The sequence below is a fragment of the Hydra viridissima genome, unplaced genomic scaffold (genome assembly GCF_058129835.1).
Source record: "Hydra viridissima isolate aposymbiotic clone 2 unplaced genomic scaffold, HvirCarnegie_v1 scaffold_7, whole genome shotgun sequence".
Taxonomy (NCBI): Eukaryota; Metazoa; Cnidaria; class Hydrozoa; order Anthoathecata; family Hydridae; genus Hydra; species Hydra viridissima.
Window position 1 is genome coordinate 17,419,116 of NW_028324306.1, and position 26,543 is coordinate 17,445,658.

Sequence of the window (26,543 nt, forward strand, 5' to 3'; positions counted from 1 at the left end):
AGTAATATAAAGCGAACGTTAATTATACATGAGTTATTAATTTTTTGGTATCCCCTTGATAAATGTTTCTTTAAAAAAGGAAATTCTCTTTAAAACATTAAATGCACACATTTGACCATTTCTATCTATGGCACTAATCTGACCATTTTTATAAATGGCTTCTTTGTTTCAACAGTTTTTAATAAACGGTAATTTGCTACCATTTACTGAAAATTCCTTTTGTTACTCGAAATTTAATTCTCTTAAATATTTTGACACTAATAAAGGACTTCCCTTCCCCGTTTTTGCCTTAATGGTGGTAGAGCTATTTTTATTAAGAGTAATCAAGTTTTTGATGAAGACCCTTTACCAGAATAATAAAATCTAAAACAATGATTTAAGAATTTAACATATTTAAGAATTTTTCTTTCCTCAAAATTAAGCTAATTAATTAGTTAAACACCTTACAAAATTTAAGTAACTCGATATTTGACAAATGCGCAAAACTACAAAAATCACCCCCCGTTTATAAAGATCCCCAAGTTACGTACAACAAATATTATTAGGCATAAAATAGAGAAAATTAAAAAAAAAAATTGAACTCATTGCATATATTTATATCATTTTAACTGACAAAAATATACAATGAAAAGTAATCAGGTTTTCTTTTTATAAATCGTATAAATGCATCAATCGTAAATCTTAAAGAAAAAAAAAAAAAAACCACATAAAAACTGAAAACCGATTTACCTATTTATAGTAACCTATTTTGACATGGCAGTTAATATAAACATTTATTGAAAATGCAACTATAAAATCTGTTTCGAAGTGCAAAGGATTAACAATACTAAAATTAATTTAAAAAAAAAAAAAAATCAAATTAAGATATAAACTACATTTTTAGCATAATGTTGGCTTTTAGTAAATAAATAAAAGCAGTAAGTTCCAATAATGAAACTACCTATTATTCATTTTTAACAATAGACACCAACGTGAAGGTAAGCCAAGCAGTCTATCAACACAAAACATCACAACAATAACACATTACAATAGAATATTTACACCCTTGATCCTAAAATCCAGCGAAAATAACAAACCAAATTAAAATATGAAAAGCAAAAGTAGAAAACCAAGTTAAAGTTAACTATATATTTATCTATTTACTAAACATAAAACTACATAAAAGTATATTTGTTTTTATATTCAATATTATTTATTCAATTACTTCAAATTTAGGATATTAAAACACCCTAGATTTAAAGATCAAGGTTGCATACTTTCCCATACACATTACGCTAAACATTAACAGACATTATTGCAGGGCTGTGGAGTCGGAGTCGGAGTCGTGGAGTCGGATTCGGAGTCGGAATCAGAAAAATTGTACCGACTCCGACTCCAGCTTAAAAAAAATCTTTCAAAGTTTCATAATTTTAATATGGATTTTATAGATGTTACTCATTAAAATATTTGATGTTCCGTCAGTCTAGAGCACAAGTATCAAACTCTAGCCCTCCAGTTGTTACAAAACTACAAGTCCCATGATGCTCTGATAGCTGTAGGATATCCATACATAATGGGAATTGTAGTTTGCAACAACTGGAGGGCACTAGCAGGGGCGTGTCTAGGGGATGTTTGCTACGTCGCTGGACATACCCAAAATATGTATATATATATTTTTCACAACTTCAATATTTCGTTGAATAAATATGATGCGTCGGTAGATAAAAGCAAACAGAGCGAATAATTATAGAAAACTAAAGCAATAGTTAAGCAAACTATACAAGGTTAATTTTTCGAACGGATGATAAGAAGTTATTAATCCGGGATAACAGTTAGATTTACGGTTTAGTATTTTATTATAGTGCTTGTCAAATCGAGAACGGTCTAAAGTTTATTAAAAAAAAAACGATTAATATATTTAAACGGAGGTTGTTTTAATTTTTGGTTGCTTGTTGGTTGCTTGTTGGTTGCTTCTACTTAATATATCTGTAAAAATGCTTGATGTGATAAGAGTTATATGATTGATTGAGAATTTTTCATATTTTTAATTTTTAAATTAATTAAATATTTAAAGCGCAGTTTAAATTGCAGTCAGTTTTTAAAAATTATGTTTAGATTTTTTCAAAATGTTTTTTCTTTTAGTGTAAAAAATTTAAAATATGCCTTAGAATGAGTGTGTATTTCAAGAAAAATGGTTATATGATGATCAATTTAAACCCTGGGTTTGGAAGATAAATGAAACAATGGCTAAGTGTATCTATTTGCTTTAGTAAAATCAATGTTTCTAACATGGGAGAGGCTCCATTAACATCGCATATGAGAAGCAAAAAGCATAAACAAAGAAAACCTTCAGAGCAAACCATTAAATCATATTTATCACCTTTAACTTCCCTACCTTCTATTCTAGAAAATTGTTCTGAAGCTATATCACAATCAAGCAATTCAAAAACAATTGATCAATTGTTTATAGGATCAGTGACACTTAAAGCTGAGATACGCTGGGTTTTAAATACTGTTTACTCGAGACATTCAATGAATACCTCATCAAGTTATGGAGAATTGTTCAGAAAAATGTTCCCTGACAGCAATATTGCAAAGGCATTTCAATGTGGTCGAACAAAGGTCGGGTATGTGGCTACATATGGACCTGCTCCATATTTTCGAAGTGAGCTATTATTGACCCTTTCAACTGCTCCATATTACACTATTTCGTTTGACGAATCACTTAATCAAATATTTCAAAAATGACAAATGGATATTTTAGTCAGGTTTTGGAATAAAAAATCTGACATCGTTAATACTCGATATCTTAATTCAGAGTTTATGGGACGGTCCTCTGCTGAGGATGTTTTAAATACATTTCTCAGCGGTGTATCCAAAATTGACAAAGCAAAGATTTTACTAGTGTCATCCCAATGTCAATTTGTTATTTCTCAAAAGTTTCAGTGAACAAAGGCAAGAGGAAGAACTAAATCCTCTTATTGATATAGGAACATGTGGTCTTCACACCATTCACGGAAACTTGGTACAAAAGTAAGTGCCTGGAAAATAAATGATGCATTGAAATTGATGTGGCAATTCTTACACGATTCGCCCACACGGCGAGAAACTTATGAAAATATTGCTGAAACACTGCAATATCCACTTCAATTTTGTGGACAAAGTTGGTGCGAAAATGAAAACTCTGCACGAAAAGCTGAATCTCTTCTTGATGGTTACAAAAAATTTGTAACATTCGTTAGTAGTCTAAAAAAAAGCAAGCTACCTGACGTCAATAATAAAAGTTGATAGATACTAAAAGCTATGATACATGATCCAATTTTACCAGCAAAATTGAAATTCTTTGAAATGGTATGTAAGAAATTAAATGCCTTTCTTAAAAGTTTTTAAACAGATAAGCCCATGGTACCATTTGTGAGTGCTATTCTTGGTGATATTATCAATGACTAATTGAGCCGATTTATTCTCAAAGATGTCTTAAAGAAATGTGATGCACTTTATCAGCTGCTTCAACTTGATATAGACGATAGGATTATTCGAAAACCTCCAGCAGACATTGATATTGGATTTGCTTCTCGTTAAAAACTTGACCAAGCTAATCTAGCTACTACCTATTACAGAATAGTTGCATTTAAAAGTGAAGCTGGGGATTTTTTAGCAGATCTGTTGGCACATCTTTTTGACAAGTCCCCATTAATGTTTTCTATTGTACGCTCTGCTATATCTGTAAATCCAATCCAAATGGCCATTGGTAGCAAACAGAGTAACTGTGTCAAAAGTTTTTCTGTTCTCTTACAAAAATTAGTAAATTGTGATCGTCTGTCAACAAAGTCTGCGGAGCTTACAGAAGAACAATACAAAAAACTATTTGAAATTGTTGACATCAACAAAAGCGCATATCAAAATTTTGACCTTAAAAATGATCGACTTGACCAATTTTATTCAGACTTCATTGGGAAAAATACAGCTTATGAAGAAGTTTGGAAGGTTTTTAAATTGATCTTTGTGCTCTCGCATGGTCAGTCATTAATAGAACGTGGTTTTAGTATAAATAAGCAACTTTTGGTTCAAAACTTGAAGAAGAAATTCCTTGTTGCTTTACGTATCAATTGAAGACCACCTTTCATCTTCGGAAGAAACTCCTGAAAGCATCAAAATTACCAAAGAAATGCAGCAACATGCTAGAAAAGCAAGCAGCTCATACCATGAAGAATTGAGAAAACAAAAATTAAAAAAAGAAAGTGACAATGTGGCGTTTCAGCGAAAGATTGTTGATGATGTGTTGAAAGCTGTTCGGGCAAAACGGCGACTTCTTCAAAGTCAAATTGAGTTGTTATCTAACGAGTCGGACAAACTTGCCATTGATGCAGAAAAGAAAAGTGGCTTTACGCTTTTTAAAGAGTCAAATAAACTAAAAAGTTATGTAAAGCAAAGCGCAAGGAAGTTGATGAGTTAGATTTAATTGAAAAAAAGCTGAAGAAGAACTAGACAGTATTTTCCATCGTCCATATAAGGCAAGACTGCGCTAAATTACTTTATACTTTATACTATAGGTTTTATGTTTTATTAGAAAGATTTATTTATGAAAATTTTAGTTTCAAGTGGTAATAAAGTTTTTTATCTTTTTAAATGGTTTATTTCAAAGGAAATTTTCCAAATTTTTTATAGCTAAATCCTGGAAAATTCTGGAATTTTTTTTTTCGAGTGAAACATTCTGGAAAAGTCCTGGAATTTTTTTGTGAAAATCCTGGAAAAGTAGAAAAATGGTCCTGGAGAGTCCTGAAAAGTCCTGGAATTTTGATTTTTTTTTCTGTGGGAACCCTGTTTAAGTGCTGATCATATTGATACTGATGACCTTAATGAGAGAAATAACTTTTCTGTTGAGTTTTTGAACAGCTTAACTCTTTCACATATGCTACCTCATTGTTTAAAATTGAAAATTGTTTGTGTAATTATACTACTTAGAAACATAGATATCAAAGCTGGGTTATGCTATGGTACTCAAATGAAAGTTTCTGCTCTTCAAAATAATTACATTGATGCAGAGGTTTTGACAGGTATTTGTGGTGTTAAACGGGTTTTTGTTCCTCGAATTCAGTTGGCTCCATCAGATTAATTTACCATTTGTTCTGAAACGTTGTCAATTTCCTATCCGATTGGTTTATTCAATGACAATTAAAAGTCAAGGTCAAACATTAGATAATGTTGAGGTATATCTCAAAAAACCGTGTTTCTCTCACGGATAAATATATCTGTCATTTAATATTGTTATGAAATGTGTATATATGTGTTATATAAAACCACATTTGTTTATAGTTGTATATATGTTTAAACTATGTTGCTTCCATGTTTTCAAAGTGATGTGACTTAGCATTATGTTGAGCAAGATTGATAACCTTGCCAGCCAAGCGGTGTACTTATAGCAGAGGTGAGACTTGCCAGCGTTTAGTGTCAGGCGGAGTTACTGCTTTAGAGCTAGGTTGTGTTGTCTAGCCTTTTTTACATATTCGGAAACACAAAATAATGTCTGTTAATGTTTAGCGTAATGTGTATGAGAGTATGCAACCTCGATCTTTAAATCTAGGGTGTTTTAATGTCCTAAATTTGAAGTAATTGAATAACTAATATTGAACATAAAAACAAATTTACTTTTATGCATTTATATGTTTAGTAAAAAAATAAGTATAGTTAACTTTAAATCGGTTTTCTAATTTCGCCTTTTATATTTTAATTTTTTTCGTTATTTTCGCTGGATTTTAGGATCAAGGGTGTAAATATTCTATTGTGATGTGTTATTGTTGTGATGTTTTTTGTTGATATTCATTTTTAACAATCAACACTTCATGTTGGTGACTATTGTTAAAAATGAATAATAGGTAGTTTCATTATAGGAACTTGGTGCTTTTTTTTATTTATTAAAAACCAAGACAACATTATGCTAAAAATGCAATTTATATCTTTATTTGACTTTTTTTTTTTTTTTTATGGTATTATTAATTCATTTGTACTTCAAAATAGATTTTATAGTTACATTTTTGATGAATATCTATATTAACTGCTATGTCAAAATACGTAAATTGATTTTCAGTAATTATGTGGTGTTTTATTTTTGTTTTTTTTGTTGATGTAATTATAGTAACGCAATTCCAATTTTTTTTTTTCTTTAGGATTTACGATTGAGGCATTTATACGATTTATAAAAAGAAACCTGATTACCTGTTATTGCAAATTTTTGTCAGTTAAAATGATATAAATATATGCAATTAGTTCAATTTTTTTTTAACGTTACTCTATTTTACACGTAATAATTTGTTGAACGTAATATATGGAATCTTTTTAAACGAATAGTGAATATTGTAGTTTTGAGCATTTGTCAAATATCGAGTAACTTAAATTTTATAAGGTATTTAACTAATTTATTAGCTTAGTTTGTATTTGCAACACTTTTGAGGAAAGAAAAATTTCTTATATAAGTTAAATTCTTATAATTAGTACAAAGAAAAAATTCTTATACATGTAAATTATTGTTTTCCATTTCATTATTCTGGTAAAAGTTCTTCATCAAAAATTTGATTACCCTTAATAAAAGTAGCTCTACTCTCCTGACCACCAAAATGGGAAAAATGGGGAAGGGAGGTCCTTTATTAGTGTAAAAATATTTAAGAGAATTAAATATTGAGTAACAAAAGGAATTTTTAGTAAATGGGAGCAAATTACTATTTACTAAAAACTATTGAAACAAAGAGGTCATATATAAAAATGGTCAGATTAGTGCCATATATAGTAATGGTGAAATGGTCAGTTATTTTTAATAAGTTTATTTAGTTGTGTGCATTTAATGTTTTAAAAAGAATTTCCTTTTTTAAAGAAACATTTATCAAGGGGATACCAAAAAATTATTAACTCATGTATAACTTACGTTCGCTTTACATTAATCTTATTAATTAAAGTTCATGTTATAACAAATATTACAAGAATTTAGCTTAACTTTTTCGTCATTTTAAAGCATCATGAAGTGTTATTTTGTGTCAGTAACTAAAAACGTATTGTTTTGAACTTAGTAATGTCGAGGAAAATGGTTCTGCCTTACACTGATATGGCCTATGTCAGTTGTAAATTACTCAAATAATGTTAAATAATTGGTAAATTATTTTACCTCCATATACTTTTTTTTTTTAATTTTACAGAGGGTTTAATTTTTTAAATTTAAGGTCGTTTTTCTAAAAGGGTATAGTTAAGGTTTCGCAACTTTAAATTATGGAAAACAGCCACTATAAATTAAGTAACAGATCGACCATAACCCGTATTACGGGTTGCTTTTTGCTAGTTTAATATTATTTGAGTAATTTAAGTTAACTATACTTATCTTTATACTAAACATATAGCTACATAAAAGTATATATGTTTTTATATCAATACTAGTTATTCAATTACATCAAATTTAGGACATTAAAACACCCTAGATTTAAAGATCAAGGTTGCAAACTCTCTCATACATTACGCTAAACATTAACAGACATTATTATGTGTTTCCAGAATATGTAAAAAAGGCTAGACAACACAACCTAGCTCTAAAGCAGTAACTCCGCCTGACACTAAATGCTGGCAAGTCACACCTTTGCTATAAGTACACCGCTTGGCTGGCAAGGTTATTAATCTTGCTCAACATAATGCTAAGTCACATTGCTTTAAAAACATGGAAGCAACATAGTTTAAACATACCCAGCAAGAACACAACGTTGAAACAACGATGAAATAACGTTGATCAACGTTGATCAACGTTATTTAAACGTTGATTCAACGTTGTGTGGTTGCTGGGTATATACAACTATAAACAAATATGGTTTTATACAACACATTTGATTAATAATCTTTTCAATTTGATGAAGAATAGCTTATTCAGCTATTAGAAGTGGGATTGAGCGGTGAATGAAAACTTCTATCATAAAAGCTTTGCATTCCAGAGATGTAAAGGATTGTGAGGTTCACAAAAGATCAAATTAATTGAAATCAACTGTCTAATTTGCTTTGGCACATGTGTTAAAACCGCCTCAGAAAGAGTATTCTGCTATTCAGTGTCATCTTGCAACACACCTTTCAAAACACATGCTTTACAAAACGTTTCAAGCGCAATACCATTAACAGTACGCACATCCTCCCAAGATGTTGCTCCTTTTGCTTGCAAAAGTAACAGTCGAAGAAAAAACAATTCTTCAGTTGGATTAACTTTATACATTCTTACTACCAGCTTATCACCACCCCTTTGTCTAACCTTCCATTTACAATGTTTATCATAAAATATAAAGTGATAAGGAATGTCTACATAAGAATAGCAGTATGCTCTTTCATTTTCAGTGGTCAACTTAAATCGTGCCGTTAGGTGCATATCATACTGAGCTGCAAGATCAAAAGCCATTTGTTCTGCTCCTTCTCTAAAATACACTAATTGATTTTCAGGTAGATGTTTGCCAAGTCACATCACTTTGAAAATACGGAAACAACATAATATAAACATATGTACAAACTGTAAGCTTAATAAATGTGTTTAAATATGTATATAAGGTTAAATATATACTTAAATAAATAAATTCCTTATATACATACTTAAGCACATTTTTAAAACGATTGTAAAACACATATTAACACATACACAACTAATAAAAAAAACGCTTTACATTATTATAAAAACACACTGATAAAACAACTATACAGCACTTATTACCACATACTTATATATATCAAAAAAGCATATATGCAAACAATAAAAGTGCGCACACAAAGATTTTAAAAATGACGCAAGAAAATTTAAAAAGATACAAAATATATATCTACAAACAATACTCTTTACCTTCTTTTTTTTAATAATAATTAATAACCATTTACCAATTATCTATAATATAATTCCTACAGAAATCCTTCCCAGCAAACAAAAAGATATCTAAAATGCATCTAATATGCATCTAAAAACTAGTCTAAAAGACGTCTAAATTCACGTCGTGAACGGGACATAAATAGACGTCTATCTTATAAACGTCTTTTAGATGCATTTTATGCGACACAAATAATTGCCTTAGATGCATAAAAGATGTAAAATATACATCTTAAAGATGTATATTACATGTATAAAATACGTCTCTTATTTAGATGTCTGAGGCGCGTTTAAAAAAGATGGATAATAGATTTTTTTTTTTTAGCTACTAATAGCCCTTTTATACATCTAATATACATCTTTAAGATGTATATTTCACATCTTTTATGCATCTTAGGCATTTATTTGTGTCGAATAAAATGCATCTAAAAGACGTCTATAAGATAGACGTCTATTTATGTCCCGTTCACGACGTGAACTTAGACGTCTTTTAGACCAGTTTTTAGATCATTTTAGATGCATATTAGATGCATTTTAGATCTTTTTGCTAGCTGGGACTTGTTTGATACAAAGTTATTTAGCTGTTAAATTAGTCATAAAAAAATGATTAAATTACACAAGTAAAGAAACTTTTTAACTGAAATTACTTAAATTTATTTCACAAAAATATACATAAGAAACTATATTTCTGAATTGATGCAATTGCTGTCAACATCTTCTACCACGTCGTCGATATCTAAAATATATAATTTAATGTCATTTAAATGACTTTGAAAGACATGTTGAATTCTGAACAATCTATTTTTATGAAATTATATATATATATATATATATATATATATATATATATATATATATATATATATATATATATATATATATATATATAGACACACACACACACACACACACACATATATACATATTGCTGCACAGTAACCTGATTAGTATTATTTTTCATATTTTTTTATGCGACAACATTTCTTATTTAAAAGCAAAAAATCTAATTTATTATAACTTACAATAACTTTATTAACTAATGTGATTTAATGACAACACATTGTCAAAATTTGTGTTTTATATTACATATCAGTTTAAAACGGAAACATATGTTTTACATATAATAAGTCTAAATAAGTCACATATTGCATTGCTTACCTGTATTACAAGCTTTTCTTTTACGAGCACGAGCTCGTAAAAGAAAAGATCTGTTATTTTCTTTCCATATAACTTTTGAAAACTTTCCAGACATATATACTGATGTAATACTTATGTATAAACATAATAATATAAACATAATAATGTTACCATGAATATTAAACATAACAATGTTACCATGAACAAACATAATAATGTTACCATGAATATTAAACATAACAATGTTACCATGAACAAACATAATAATGTTACCATGAACAAACATAATAATGTTACCATAAATTAAAAATATTATTATTATTACTTTTTTTTTATCATTAATTTAATATTATTATTTTATTATTAACTATTTAAAATATTGTGAGGAATAAGAAACACTTAGACATAGAGGATTAACATATGTTATTGAGACAATAAGTATTTCCTATTCCTCACAATTTTTAACAATAAAAGTTATATTTTAAATCTCAATATGTTAAATCTCAATGACATTGAGAAATAAGTAAATTATATTATTACAATTAAAATTTATTTGTAGATAAGATAATTTTTAAATAAAAATTACTTAATATATATATATATATATATATATATATATATATATATATATATATATATATATATATATGTAAATTTACAAAAACTTACAACAACTACTTCCAGAAAACAAGAAATGGCTAAAAAAAAAAAGCTTATTTTATATTACTGTAAACTAAGGAAGTCAGACACATTAACATTTTGATGAAATTAAAAAAGTATTATGAAAAAAAACCATTTCCCAGACTAATGGCTCATTTAAACTACTGCTCTTATACAGCCAAAAATTAGACATTTAAAGTGCTGCAATCAAACAAACAAATTTAGAAATATTTAAACTGTTCTTATATTATTTTTATTCTTAATAGTTTATTTAAATGTTATAATTTTTAAACTTTTAATAATTGAAAAGAAAAAAATCTCATACACAAAAAGCTTTATAAGAACCCAAAAAAACAGTTTAAGTAATTTTTTTTACAAGTTTAATTCATAATCCATTACAAGTGAACTTTATTTCAATTTGACAACAAATGATCTTGAAATTTTCCTTCAACAAAAACTTGCTAATTATATAAAAAGAGAAAAGATATATATATATATATATATATATATATATATATATATATATATATATATATATATATATATATATATATATATAGACAGACTACAGATGCTTCTCAAGCTCATGTAGCGCAGGAAAGATGGTATAACCAGTTTTATGTGGTAACATCAATACTTTACAAACAAAATCTGTTGTTGGCACTATCTTTTCAGTTTTTTTAATTTTTTCCATATTGGGGATAAATGCAATGCTAAAAACCTTTGAATCTATTGGTTTGTCGTATAAACTTTCCATATTCTTTAAATTAAGTACTGTACATCTAAATGTTTTCTCATCAATCATTTCTTTTAAAATACATATTTTTTTGTTTTGCATTAAGAAGCAGCTATCTCGTGATTGTGTTGAATACTTATACTTATTTTTTTTGTTGACAATGTTTGGATGAGATAACTCAAACTCCTGTTTTCTACGTGCAGCTTGAACAACTGGGTTTCTAGAATTTTTTATTGACTGTTTCAAGTGTTGCAAAAAGTTTTCAAATGGGAAAGCTGATATGCTATTCAAAGAACACTGCATATTTGCGACATCTTGATGCAAATGAGTTAAACTATGAACATTGTAGACAACAAATGTGGGTGTATAAAAATGAGATGAATGCTTTACAAAAAAATGTAACAATTGAGAAGCAAAGTCAAGATATGTGTTCCTAATTTAATTATCTGTTTGCAATAAAATAGACATAGCAACATGAAGACACAAAAAATGCAAAAATACATCTGAAGAAAGAACACTTTTCAGCACTATAGGACCAATGTATAAAAGGAACATACGGAATTCTGTTGCTTTCCATTGTTTTAGTTCCTTTAATGAACGAGGTTGGCGTGCAAATTCAGATGGTAATGTTACATTATATGAGGCTATTGTAATTGACAGCTTTTCGCTTAAGTGATATGAAAGTCTACACTCCAATGGACCTGATGTCATAAAATATAAAATTCTTTTTGTAACTCCAAGACAGACTACATGCATATAGTCTAAGACAAAGATTGAAATAATTGGAATATCCAATTTACACAAGGGACTGAGCTTCTTTTGATGTTCAGGATACCCTAATTTCCTGAATATATCTTCATTGCGGAAGGCATGCAGTTCTTCACTATCAAACACAATTTGCTGAGAATAACACGTACCAACAACTGTACATCTCTCACAACAATGCTTTGCAGTGTGACTAACTATACATTTTATAAAGGAGCGTGCTGGTGCATCACATATAAATGATGATAAACTAAAAGTATAATTTTTACCATCAATTAGTAAACCACTTACCAAAAGTTCTTCTACTTCTTCAATAAAATCAGCCAAAAATAAATCTACTGGTTCTGGTTTACTTTCACCACCATATAAAGCAATCATGAATATATCATTTTCCCAACATAATCCGAGTATTGGCCACAACTGAAAATTGGATGATTTGAATATTGGCAAGCCATCTATATTACATGATAATGATATACTTTTAGTATTAAAGGTCGAACACTTTCGCATAGATTTAACAATTTCATTTTTAAGTCCAAAATAAATATACTTTCCATTGCATAGATTGAGTGCTTCAATGTATTGTGGTGTTTTCATTAGGGTTCTTGCATCGCAAGGAACTTCTAAGCCACTTTCTTTTAAAATACTAAGTAACTTATTCACACATGCCTGGGGTACCCTGAATTCAGAAAAACATGTAGACAAACTTTCCTTCAAAGTTAGATTATGCTCATACTCATTAGACTCTTGGTCATAACAGTATTCATTGTCTGAAATTGACGATTCATGACGGTCAAAATATTCTTTTAGATTTTCGCAAGGTAAGAAATTATTTCTTTCGGAAATTCCAACACTCGATTCATTGTCTAAATGTACAGATGAGGATTCTAGAATTTTTTTATATTCCTTTTGAACACGCCTACTGCGTCTCTCTTCGTATGCCCTTTTTGTTAAAGACATCTTGATTCCTCGATGAAAACGATGTGCCCAACCAATAAAGCAACCTTTTGTGTTATTGAAAAACACTCATAAATATATATATATATATATATATATATATATATATATATATATATATATATATATATATATATATATATATATATATATATATATATATATATATATATATATATATTAATTAAATTACTTTTTATTCTAGAAATAAAAATATCAACTTGAAAATAATAATTTGATAATATTTTTTCAAAATAAATTATATTGCAAATCACAGAGTGATTTTAATAAACATGCTAAGCATCAAATCAATGGCGGTCATTTATAACTATCGCTCCGTCAAATCTTTTTGTCATAAGTTAAAAAATTTTTATTAAAGCTATAAAAGACATCTTAAAGACATCTAAGTTTAGATGGAAAAAAAGTTATCTATGCATGAGTCTATTTTGTGCATCTAATATGCATCTGAAATAGAGCAAAAATATTATATCTATAATCAGACGTCTTTTCGATCTCTAATATGCGTCTAAAATATACCTATCGGCAATAGATGCAAATTAGACCAATTTTAGACAATCTAAAAGACGTCTATTGTTTGCTGGGTTAATGTTAAATGGTTATTGCGAAACCTTATCTTTATCCTTTTAGAAAAACGCCTTCAAATTGAAAAAATTAAAACATCTGTAAAATTATTGTAAAAAACATGCGGAGGTAGAATAATTTACCAATTATCTATAATATAATTCCTACAGAAATTCTTAATGTTTAATGTTTAACGTCGTTTAATTATCAGTTACTAGGCTTTGAATTAGTTACTGGGCTTTGAAAGAGCGCGTTCTTTAAATGCACGCGGTCATTGGATAAAGATCTTTGAGCGAGTTAAAACGTTTTTCCATTTAGAATTTAATTATTTGTTTAGATATATTACATAAAGAATCATATTAAGATAAATAATCATCGTTAAGATCATATTATAATTAAAGTAAGTATATTTAATAGTTATATATACATTTTTATTAGATAAAGTAGAAAGGATTTAAATTTTTATCAGAAAAAGTAGAAATGATTTTAATTTTTTAAATCGGTTATATTTGATTTGTTTCTTTTAGCAGTTTTATTTTTATTATTTTGGTTTTTAGAAGGAAAATAGCGGTAAAGGTGTTATTTAAAGTTATGCTAATGCTATTTCCATAAAATGCTTATTACTACTTTGAATATTCTGTGATCCTATTAACTATTTTTGTTCTTTTTTAAAAAATTTAAAAAATGAACTAAAATTTTGTGCCAACAATGATATGGCATGTCGCATGTTATTTTATGTAAAGATTAAATTTTGTTAGAAGGTTACAGTTCTTATAAAAAAAAAAAAAGATAAATAGTATTCTTTGTAAATATATATTTTGTTTACTTTGAATCTTTTTAAATTTTTGTTTGCACACATTTATTGTTTGCATAAATGCTTTTTTGATATTTATGTGTATGTGGTAATAAGTGCTTTATAGTTGTTTTATTAATGTGTTTTATAACAATTTAAAGTGCTTTTTTATTGTTTGTGTATGTGTTAATATGTGTTATATAATTGTTTTAAAAATGTGTTTAAATATGTATATAAGGTATATATTTTACCTTATATACTTATTAAAACACATTTATTGTGTTTATAATTGGTGCATGTGTTTATAATATGTTGTTTCCGTGTTTTCAAAGTGCTGTGACTTGGTAAACGTGTAGAGCATGATTTGTCAACTTTGCCAGCCAATTGATGTACTTTTAACAGAGGTTTACACAATAGTGTTTAGTGTCAAACTGTTATTGCTTTCGGTCTTGCTGTTTTCAAGCCTTTATTATTAAAGATATTCTAAAAATACATAATAAAGTATTTTAATATTATTTTGCGCAATGTTGTTACTTATGTTTTGTTATATATGAATGTTACCTTACTTAAGTTATAATATAGATACATATTATATTAACCTAAGGTGTGTGATATTGTTGTGTGTTGTTGCTATGATGTTTTTTTGTTATCTTTTGAGTTGATAGACATTTGGCTAATCTTTATGTTGGTGTCTATTGTTAAAAATGGTTAAATAGGTAATTTTTCAAAATCACTGCTTTTAGTCATTTAATAAAAGCCAATACAAATTATTTTGCCATATATACAATTTGTTTTATCTCAATTTGATTTTTTGTCTTTAGCGCTGTTTGCTACATGATTTTGCCATAAATATTTTGGAATCATGGTGTTCCAGCATAAATTGCTATAATCGCTATAAGTTGCTATAATCTCCCTTCACATAATGAAGTTGCGGTTGCCTTTGTTGGTGAAGATGGTGCAGCACCTGCTTCCAGGGAAGTTATTATTTACCCAAGAGGTCATCCTCTAAAAACTATATCAAGTATGTCTGCCAACTTAGATCCTTTGGTTTATCCTCTATTTTTTCCGAGGAGTGATGCTGGTTGGCATAATCAATTGGTTCACAACCCTGAACGTGCTACATTGGTTAGAAATCATGTTACATTATCTCAGTATTACAATTATAAACTTTCAGTTAGACAATTTTTTTCTTCACTCTTTTATGGAAAAAAAAACTGCTTCAGCAATATGCTGTTGATGCGTATGTTAAAATTGAAGGCCAGCATCTTACTTTCATCAGAAATAACCAAAACAAACTTAGAAGCGAGCAGTATAATGTCTTACAGGAACATGTAAACAATTAAATGCAACTGAAAGGTTTCCTTTAGGAGAAAAAATCATTCTTTTTGGTGGTGACTTATTTATTTACAGTTGTATATATGTTTAAATTATTTTGCTTCCATGTTTTCAAAGTGGTGTGACTTGGCATTATGTTGAGCAAGATTGATAACCTTGCCAGCCAAGCAGTGTACTTATAGCAGAGGTGTGACTTGGCAGTATTTAGTGCCAGGTGGTGTTACTGTTTTAGAGCTAGGTTGTGTTGTCTAGCCTTTTTAATTATTCTGGAAACACATAATAATGTCTGTTAATGTTTAGCGTAATGTGTTTGAGAGAGTATGCAACCATTATCTTTAGATCTAGGGTGTTTTAATGTCCTAAATTTAAGTAATTGAATAATATTGAATATAAAAACAAATATACTTTTAGGTATTTATATGTTTAGTTAAAATATAAATATAGTTAACTTTCAATTGGTTTTCTAATTTGCCTTTCATATTTTAATTTAGTTTGTTATTTTCGCTGGATTTTAGGATCAAGGGTGTAAATAGTCTATTGTGATGTTATTGTTTTGATGTTTTGTGTTGATATTCATTTTTAACAATAGACACTTCATGTTGGTGACTCTTGTTAAAAATGAATAATAGGTAGTTTCATTATTGGAACTTACTGCTTTTATTTATTTACTAAAAGCCAAAACAACGTGCTAAAAATGCAATTTATATCTTAATTAGATTATTTTTTTTTTTAATTATTTATTTATACTTATTAATATTGTTAATCCTTTTGTACTTCGATTTTATATTTACATTTTCGATAAATGTTTATAATAACTGCCATGTATAAATAGGTAAATAGATTTTCAGTTTTTATGTGGTTTTTTTTTTAATTTTTTTTTAATCATTTTTTTTGTTTTGGCATCATAATTCCATTTTTGTTTTTTTTCTTTAAGATTTACGATTGACGCATTTATACGATTTATAAAAAAAAAACCTGATTTCCTTTTATTGTAAATTTTCATCAGCTAAAATGATATAAATATAGGCAATTAGTTCAATTTTTTTTTTTAATTTTCTCTATTTTATGCCTAATAATTTGTTGTAAGTAACTTAGGGGACCTTCCTAAACGGGGTGGGGGGTAGGGGTGCGGGTGAATATTGTAGTTTTGCACATTTGTCAAATATCGTTTAAAAGAGAATTGCCTTTTTTAAAGAAACTTGTATCAAAGGGATACCAAAAAATTAATAACTCATGTATAATTTACGTTCGCTTTATATTAATCTCATAAATTAAAGTTCAGGTTATAAAAAATATTACAATAATATAGATTTGCTTTTTCATCAATTTAAAGCATGATGAAGTGTTATTTAGTATCAGTAACTAAAAACGTATTGTTTTGAACTTAGTAATGTTGAGGAAAATAGTTTTGCCGTACACTGATACAACCTATGTCAGTTGTAAATTACTCAAGTAATGTTAAATAATTGGTAAATTATTTTTCCTCCACATACTTTTTATTTTAATTTTACAGATGGTGTAATTTTTTTAATTTAAAGGCGTTTTTCTAAAAGGGTATTAGTTAAGGTTTCGCAACTTCAAATTGAGGAAAACAGCCACTATATATTAACAGATCGACCATAACACGTATTTCGGGTTGCTTTTTGCTAGTTTATATAATCGCTGCATAACCATGGAGATAAAATGGAGGTTTATTTTCTCAACATAATGGCCCTAACATAATGATACAGCATCGAATGTCAAGAATACTTGAAAATATTCCTGTGTGACAAAAACTTATATGTAAAACTGTTGAATCTTAACGAAATAGTAAGTTATGAAAGTGCTTATCGAAATTCCTTGAAATAGTTTGTATTTTAATTCCTTTAATTCCATTAAATATTTTGTATATTCCTTAAAACTCTTTGTATTTTGATGGTCATTTTAAAAAAGGTGACAAAAGTTTCATCAAAGCAGACAAACACATTGCTGATTTACATTTACAAGGTTATTATTGCAGCAACAATATGAAAATGAAATATTGAAATATAGTTAAAATTTAAAAATTAGTAAACGAATGTTATCAATCTAACAGCTACTCGAACGAGACCAACGCGTCATAAAAGTTCATTCAACGTTGCGTACTTCGTTTTCATGTATGAACAACCCTAACAATATTGAGGAGGTGGTTCGTTGTAAAAATTTGGGCGCAGATAACTTCTTTCGTTGGGAACTTCATTTATAAACTCAGTTGGCTGAAAATTTGTTTCAGAATGATGTAAAAAAGTTAACATTAACTGCAGCAAATAATCGCATTTCAAAATGTAAAATGTGGTGAGAGGGTTTCCTATACTTACAAAAAAAAGAAAAATAAAGCTGATGATTTAAAAATGAAATGATATTTTTCCGTTCGTTTGAAAACCCTGTGAAATAATTTAGACAAGAAGCTTTCACTGAATTAAAAATTGATAGATTCAATACTAAATTGATTAACTCAATTCGTTTAAATTGAAATTTGTACCAAATTTAATTACAAACAAAGAAAAGTAACGTGAGAAAAGCATACCTTTGCGCAACAGAAAACCGTACATCCAAAGATAAATGAAAATATGGTTACAAATAATGCAACTATATAAATTGCAAAAAGTTCTCTATAACCAATTGAAAGTCCAAGTTGATTGAAACAATCTAAACCATCCACACAGTAAAACAAGATAAATGTTTTTTAAAGAAAAATGCAGATAAAACGGTGGTATGTATGTGTGTATGTATGTATGTATGTATGTATGTATGTATGTATGTATGTATGTATGTATGTATGTATGTATGTATGTATGTATGTATGTATGTATGTATGTATGTATGTATGTATGTATGTATGTATGTATGTATGTATGTATGTATGTATGTATGTATGTATGTATGTATGTATGTATGTATGTATGTATGTATGTATGTATGTATGTATGTATGTATGTATGTATGTATGTATGTATGTATGTATGTATGTATGTATGTATGTATGTATGTATGTATGTATGTATGTATGTATGTATGTATGTATGTATGTATGTATGTATGTATGTATGTATGTATGTATGTATGTATGTATGTATGTATGTATGTATGTATCTATGTATGTATGTATTAGGGGTATACCAGAATTCTGTTCCGGCCGGATTTTGTGATATTCAGTTCATTCCGGTTCAGGCCGAAATTGCAATAATTTAAGCCGGAATACCGGAATATATTTTTCAACTTTATTTTTTAATACATGTGACACAAATAATGTAAATTAAATCAAAAAATATTTGTCCTGGAGGGAAATAAAGAACAATGGCTAAACTTTGGTAAAAAATACTAATTTATAAATGAACATAATGAAATTTTATTTGCAATAATCAATTAAAGATTAAAAATAATCAAGTAAGGATTTCTGAAAATACTAAGATGCAAAAATAAGAGTTGCTCTCCAGTTTTTGGCAACATACTAGCTTTTCTTTCCTCAAAAATGTTACCTGCCTCTGAGAATAGCCTCTCTGAATAGACAGATGCAGCAGGGGCTGATAAAAGTTTTCTTGCCATACAGCATATATGAGGATAGTAATCCTTATTTTCGCTCCACCATTTTAACACTGCTTCATCATTTTCTATATTACTTTATCCTTTCCCAGCCATAAAACAATCTATTTCATTTTTTATCTCTTCATCTGTTATTCCTTTACTTTATTTTGCTTTTTACTTATAGGGTTACTTTTTCTTTCTTCTTCTAGTTTAAAGCATTTAAGAAAACTATTTACGATAGTCATTCTTAAATTTGATGCATGTAAAGCTGATGTAGATGGCTGACAACCTTTATTGGTTGTTGAGGAATTAGAACTATAGGACAAAGATGAACCTGTTTCTGACATATTATCCATATTAGTCTCTTTATGTGAATTTATTTGATCCTTTATCTTGGACAAAAGCCAAATTTTAGCCAAAATTTTTTGCTGATTAGGAAACTGTGACAAATTATACCTTGGATCAATAGCTGTGGACAAAACATGTACTTTACTCATTAGTACATTAAAGTGACCTTTTAGTGAAACATTACTCATAAATCTTTTTTAATAGACTCTCTTAGCATCTTCTTCATTGATTGGACTCTAGAATTATCTGCAAGGCTTCCAAAAAAATTATGTAGTGCACGAGAATGGCTTATTACCAATGAGAACATTGATTTTAGTTTAGTGACTGTATCAGTAATCATAAAAAATTGTTGTAAAAGTCCGTATACTTTTTCAATTAACTCCCATTCACTTGAACTTAATATCAAATTTATTAAATGAGGGTGGTCTGCTGTGTAAAGTTGTATAAATCTTTTTAGAGTCTCGACTCGATCCAACATTAAATATGTACTATTCCAGCTTGTTGGAACATCTTGGATTGGTAATAGAGGTTATGAGATTTTGGAATCTAATTTTTTCTGCATTTCTTTTAATTTGGTGCAAGCACTGTCTTGAAGGGCAATATGTATATTTTTTTCGAAAATACCCCAATCAACTAGCATCGCATCAAATAAGTTTGAAATATTTATTCCAGTGTGGGACCCTAGATTATATTTACATTGTAGAACACAATCCTTTCAAATAAAATTATATGTGATCCAATGCGCAGTCAATGATATTAATGGATCATTACTATGGGTATTTGTCCAAATATCTGTTATAACTGAAATATGATCGGCTCCAGAAATGTCATTAAATACTACGGTTTTTATTTTTTCGTATGATGCTGGTGGCATTGTTACCTTAAACAACTTTCTACTTGGAATTAGGTTAGGGTTAAAGTTAGGGTTAGGGTTAGGGTTAACATCAACAACATTTAGCGCATGCGTACAAAGTATTGCGCTCCGAGTAGCATATGGCTGCATAGAGCGCATTGTGCTTCAAGTAGCAACGGCAAAAAATTTATATTTTAATCTAAATGAAAAATGAAAAATATAGAATTATTTTTAAATACAAATAACAATGCAGTTAAGTTTTCATAACACACAAATAAGTTTTACAACACACAAAATAAAAATAAATAAAAAAAACATTAATTAAATAAAGTAAGAATAAAATTTATGAATTAGGTTAAATACATATATTATAGCTAAGCTTAGCATGCTTCCACTTTAATCTTGGATGTAAAAAAATAACATATAATATAGTTCTCGTTCCGGCTAGAGTTCTGGCCGGAATAAAATTTATAATTCCGGCAAATCTGGTTCCGGCCGGAATTGAATAAACCCATTCCGGTACACCCCTGGTATGCATGTATGCATGTATGCATATATGTATGTATGTATGTTTGAATAACAATACCTATAATAGGATTATTAACATTCACATTGGCATTATTGTAAGCGTAAATATGAAGTGTTATTAATAAGAACTCAAACAAATTCAGGCAAATAAGAAAGTCCATTAAGAGTTTTAAATAAAAAGTATTAAATGGCAGTTTTAATTAAGATCATGTCATATTCTTTATGAAATTAAAGATTTATATTAAAAAAAAAAAGTTTAAAGAAACATAGCGAAAAACTAAGGCATTTAAAGTACCTGAAATGAACCCAGAAATATTTTCTTTATCATAACTCTGAGAACAGTCAGCAAAAAAAGACCAACTCGAATCTTTTGCTGTGCCAATAGCAATCAAAATGATACTAAAGGAGTTAAAAACTGCAAATGCCATCATCTGAAAAAAAGCCTTACGTGTTTAGTCTAAAAACAATATTTTAGTATTCACCTTCAAATAACTTCAATTTGATAAAAAAAATAGTTTTACTACTCTATATAACTACTTTCATAACCTACATAAACGTTTTTACTGCTAGACCAGATCAATTGGATGGGTACATTAAAATCCCGCGTACATAGGTATTTTGATTAGAAAACATTGAACAATCCTAGCTTTAATTTTGGGAAGATCCACCATTTTAACTATATTTTAACTCGTTAATGAGTAAAAGGCTTTTTGTGTTATCGACCCTTAAATATTTTTTCAAAGTAACATCTAGCATTCAACTATTTTTGGTTTTATTTGCCGATATTTTATTTAACGGCATCAAAAGTTATTAAATCAATACTAATTGAAAGCTTACAGTACTTCGGCTTCTTTTTTTTCTACATGATATTATCCCAAGAACTCCAGCAACAAAAACCTGAAAGCGAAACAAAATACCTTCATGCAAGGAAAGAGTTGGTTAATAGTTGTAGAGTTTACAAAAGTTTAAGCTTACAATAACTCCAGCTGCATAATCAATTCCTTGTAAGAATAGTTGAAAAGTAATTCCTATTGAAATTGTTTTGCCAATGATAATAAAACCAATAAATATTTCAATGACGCCCAAAATCAAAGTAGCATTAGCGAGTGTCTCTTTCAAATAATATGGCATGTTGTTTTGACCTATTCTAGATAAGCAATTCTAACTTTGCTCTTTTAAATCAGCAAAAGATTTTTAACAAAGAACTGTTTGATTGAATTATCGTGTATAAATTAAAGGCGCACTTTGTAAAACAGTGCCTAAACGTGTGCGATACACTTCTTCTCTATACTCATACTCTGACAAAAAGGTTTCATATATCTAAACAAAACCGCATGTAAAAAAATTAATCACCACATAGATCTTAAACTTTCTTAATTTTAGTTAAAATCCGTTTGATAAAGTAAATAAACAAGCAGATATGGTGCTTTAGCACAATGTCAGCATGTTTATGTCAACAGCGCTGACGTTAAGTACAATGTCAGCATGTCAATGTTCAACAGCGCTGAAATTGTTTGTTTAATTATTTCTTTTTCAGAAAGGCAATATAATTCAAATCCAACCAAAGTTACTTTATGATTTGTTTCTTCTTTAAACATTTTATTGGGTCTCATATTATTAATGCAATATTATTCTAATATTGTTAACAATAATAAAATTCAATGTATTGACAATGAAAATTTTCGGCTCATAGATATTTTTGCATTAAGTTTTAACAATATTCTCCATAACCAAATGTTTGAAATCATGATTTACAGCATCCTAGGTATGTTTGTAGAAATTAGCACCAGTTGAGAGTAAATTACATGTTAGCAGAAGCATTGAATATGGTGGAAAAACTCAAAAATTCCAGCATTTTTTCCAAGAAGAGCTCAATGATAAGGTGCAGAGATTTTTAAAGTTTTGTTAATTCATCCTGAGGTTCTCATCACATTGCATTCAGAATAATCTAAATAAACAATATTAAATCAAAGGCAAAAGTTGCATGAAACCGTTTAAAAGTCACTTTTCACAGCGAAAACAAATTGAACAAATTTCTGTAAATGCATTGAACAAACAACAAGCTGACAATAAGCTTTTCGCAAAAAGCCTTGTTTCCTACTTTTTTTTTCAGTTCTTCCATTTTGTGACTTTTTGATAGCAAACAATTACTTGTCACATGTCATATCGTTATTACCACGATTTTTTCCATTTTGTATTTTGGCATTTGTCACCTTGATATGTTAAAAAAACCTTCCTAATTACTTAATTTGTTCGTATACATACATATATAGATACATACATACATATATATACATACATACATACATATACATACATACATACATACATACATACATACATACATACATACATACATACATACATACATACATACATACATACATACATACATACATACATACATACATACATACATACATACATACATACATACATACATGCGTATATATGTATGTATATATATATATATATATATATATATATATATATATATATATATATATATATATATATATATATATGTATATATATATTTATATATACATATTTATATATATATATTTACTTTTTTTTCTTGTAAAAAAAAGTTTTTATCTCATCTTTTATTTCTTTTTTCATACTCATGTACTTATTTTTAAAAATGCTAATCCACCTTACGAAGAGGCTTTATATAAAGCAGACTATAAATGTAAACTTAATTATCAACAGCAAGTTGCCACGACTAAAAATACAAAACGCATGCGAAACATTATATGGTTTAACCCTCCATTCAGTCAAAACGTGGAAGCAAAAATAGGAAACCGTTTACTTGAATTTGTTGAACTTCATTTCCCGGTAAATCATAGATTGCACAGAATTTTCAATAGAAATTTGATCAAGGTAAGTTATAGCTGTATGCGAAATGTAAAATCAATCATTAATTCTCATAATCACAAAACTTTACAAGACCAAAGAAGCATACCAAAAAAACACCTGTAACTGTACCAACAAAATTGCTTGTCCTTTAAACAATCAATGTTTGTTGAGCAAAATTGTTTATAAAGCTATCGCGAGTTTAGAAAATATTGAACTCAAAGAAAAAGTTTATTTTGGCATTAGCGAAACACCATTTAAGCTAAGATATGCTAACCATGTAAAAATTTTTAATACGATCAGGTATAAGAATAATACCGAACTTTCAAAAGAAATTTGGAAAATCAAAGAAAAAGCCATCACACTTATAATAAAGTGGAGAATTGTAAAGCGATGCAAACCTTACAACCCTGAAACCAAGACCTCTAACCTCTGCCTTCACGAGAAGTTTGAAATTTTATCGCATAAAAAAAACAACCTTCTCAACAAAAGAACCGAAATATTATCTAAATGTCGACATGCTAACAAGGTCCTTCTATCCTCATTTGATACTGAAGACTAAATGATTGCGTCATTTTGCTCATTACGTCAGAATTTGTTCTACAGTTAATTTGATTCGTTTTTTAAACGGTTTTTTACTTCTTTAATTTGTAATTAATAGCTGATGATTGCCGTAAAGAACGAAACTTTAAGTACTATTAAAATGTTGTTTTTCTCCATTTAAATAACAGATATATATATATATAAATATATATAATCTATCAACTATCAAGTACATCATATGATAGTTGATAGATTTTTTTTGTTAAATGAATAACAAGAATACCTTAAAATACTGAATAAAATGATTATCTTTTGATATAATAAATGATTTTTTTTAATAAAAAGTATATCTAAATTTAAAAAACTATGCTTAAACCAAGGGTCTAGACAAGTTTTCAATGACTCTACTGGCAATTTTTTTAAAAATTTCGTTCCAATATTTTGCAGACTCTGTTTGCAACTTCACTTATGTATCGCTCGGAAAATTGTTCAACAATTGAAATAGTTGAATTGTGTATAAATACAACCAGCAGTAAAATGTTCTTTGCATTGGCAATGGGTGCAGAAGTTTGCATTAACTGAAAATATGAGAGTACAAGATGGGGAAGGTGAATTTTTCCAATGGCTTCTAAAACTTGGGAATGAAACAATAGCTGTTAATGAGGAGGATCCTTTTAAAGGATGCATTGAAATACCAAATCAGTGCATTATTAGAGAAAGTGTATCATTTTTTGAAAAGATTTTTGGAGATGCTGAACAAAATGATTATTCTAAACACGTAAATTTAACACCAACTAATGTTGATTAATTGCTTGAATGTCTGCCGGGTGAGGCCAAAATTTATTTAAGTGCTGATCAAATTGATACTGATGACCTTAATGAAAGAAATAATTTTCCTGTTGAGTTTTTGAACAGCTTAACTCCTTCATGTATGCTACCTCATTGTTTAAAATTGAAAATTGGTTGTGTAATTATGCTACTTAGAAATTTAGATTTCAAAGCTGGGTTATGTTATGGTACTCGAACGAAAGTTTGTGCTCTTCACAATAATTATATTGATGCAGAGGATTTGACAGGTGTTTCGGTTAGTAAATGAATTTTTGTTCCTCGATTTGAGTTGGCTCCATCAGATTCTAATTTACCTTTTATTCTAAAACGTCGTCAGTTTCCTGTCAAATTTGCTTATTCAATGACAATTAATAAAAGTCCAGGTCAAATATTCAATAGAGTTGTGGTATATCTCAAAAAACCTAGTTTCTCTCATGGTCAACTATATGTTGCATGTTCAAGAACTAGAGCATTTAATAGTTTGTTTTTCAAAGATGATAAACAACTCTTTTAAGGTATGGTAGGTGAAAAGTGTTACACAAATAATGTAATATTTTTTTTATTATTTTAATTTTTTTTTTCATAGTTTTTGATAAATATACCTGTCATTTAACATGTTTATATGTGTTATAATATGTTTATATGTGTTATATGAAACCATATTTGTTTATAGCTGTATATATGTTTAAATTATGTTATTTCCATGTTTTCAAAGTGGTGTGAGTTGGAATTATATTGAGCAAGATTAATAACCTTATCAACCAAGCGGTCTACTTATAGCAGAGGTGTGACTTGGTAGCATTTAGTGTCAGGCGGTGTTACTGCTTTAGAGCTAGGTTGTGTTGTCTAGCCTTTTTTACATATTCTGGAAACACAATAATGTCTGTTAATTTTTAGCATAATGTATGAGAGAGTTTGCAACCTTGATCTTTTAATCTAGGGTGTTTTAATGTTCTAAATTTGAAGTAATTGAATAACTAATATTGATATAAAAACATTTATACTTTTATGTAGTTTTATGTTTAGTATAAAGATAAATATAGTTAACTTTTAATTGGTTTTCTAATTTTGTCTTTCATATTTTAATTTGGTTTGTTATTTTCGCTGGATTTTAGGATCAAGGGTGTAAATATTCTATTGTAATGTGTTATTGTTGTTATGTTTTGTGTTGATAGACTGCTTGGCTTACCTTCACATTGGTGTCTATTGTTAAAAATGAATAATAGGTAGA

General features: G+C 28.4%; 1 protein-coding gene and 1 long non-coding RNA gene across 5 annotated transcripts in view; both read right to left on the minus strand.

Moving 5' to 3' along the window:
* The window catches only part of LOC149886416 (uncharacterized), a 204,547-nt gene that overhangs the window by 80,533 nt on the left and 97,471 nt on the right, over nt 1–26,543 (minus strand). The window lies entirely within an intron of this gene.
* On the minus strand, nt 10,652–22,465 carry LOC149886422 (uncharacterized). Of its 4 annotated transcripts, none has more exons than XM_090092973.1 (5): nt 22,061–22,465; nt 21,923–21,982; nt 21,381–21,484; nt 18,359–18,480; nt 11,303–13,150 (listed from the first exon to the last, which is right to left on the minus strand). In XM_090092973.1, exons 4-5 carry the CDS (start codon nt 18,381–18,383, stop codon nt 11,820–11,822), a joined length of 1,356 nt encoding a protein of 451 aa, XP_089949099.1. In that variant the 5' UTR covers nt 18,384–18,480; nt 21,381–21,484; nt 21,923–21,982; nt 22,061–22,465; the 3' UTR covers nt 11,303–11,819. The 4 variants fall into 4 exon arrangements, with proteins under 4 accessions (XP_089949100.1, XP_089949099.1, XP_089949098.1 ...); XM_090092972.1 differs by having other exon boundaries at nt 21,381–21,516; nt 22,061–22,458; XM_090092975.1 differs by lacking the exon at nt 11,303–13,150 and adding an exon at nt 17,054–18,047 and having other exon boundaries at nt 21,381–21,516; nt 22,061–22,458.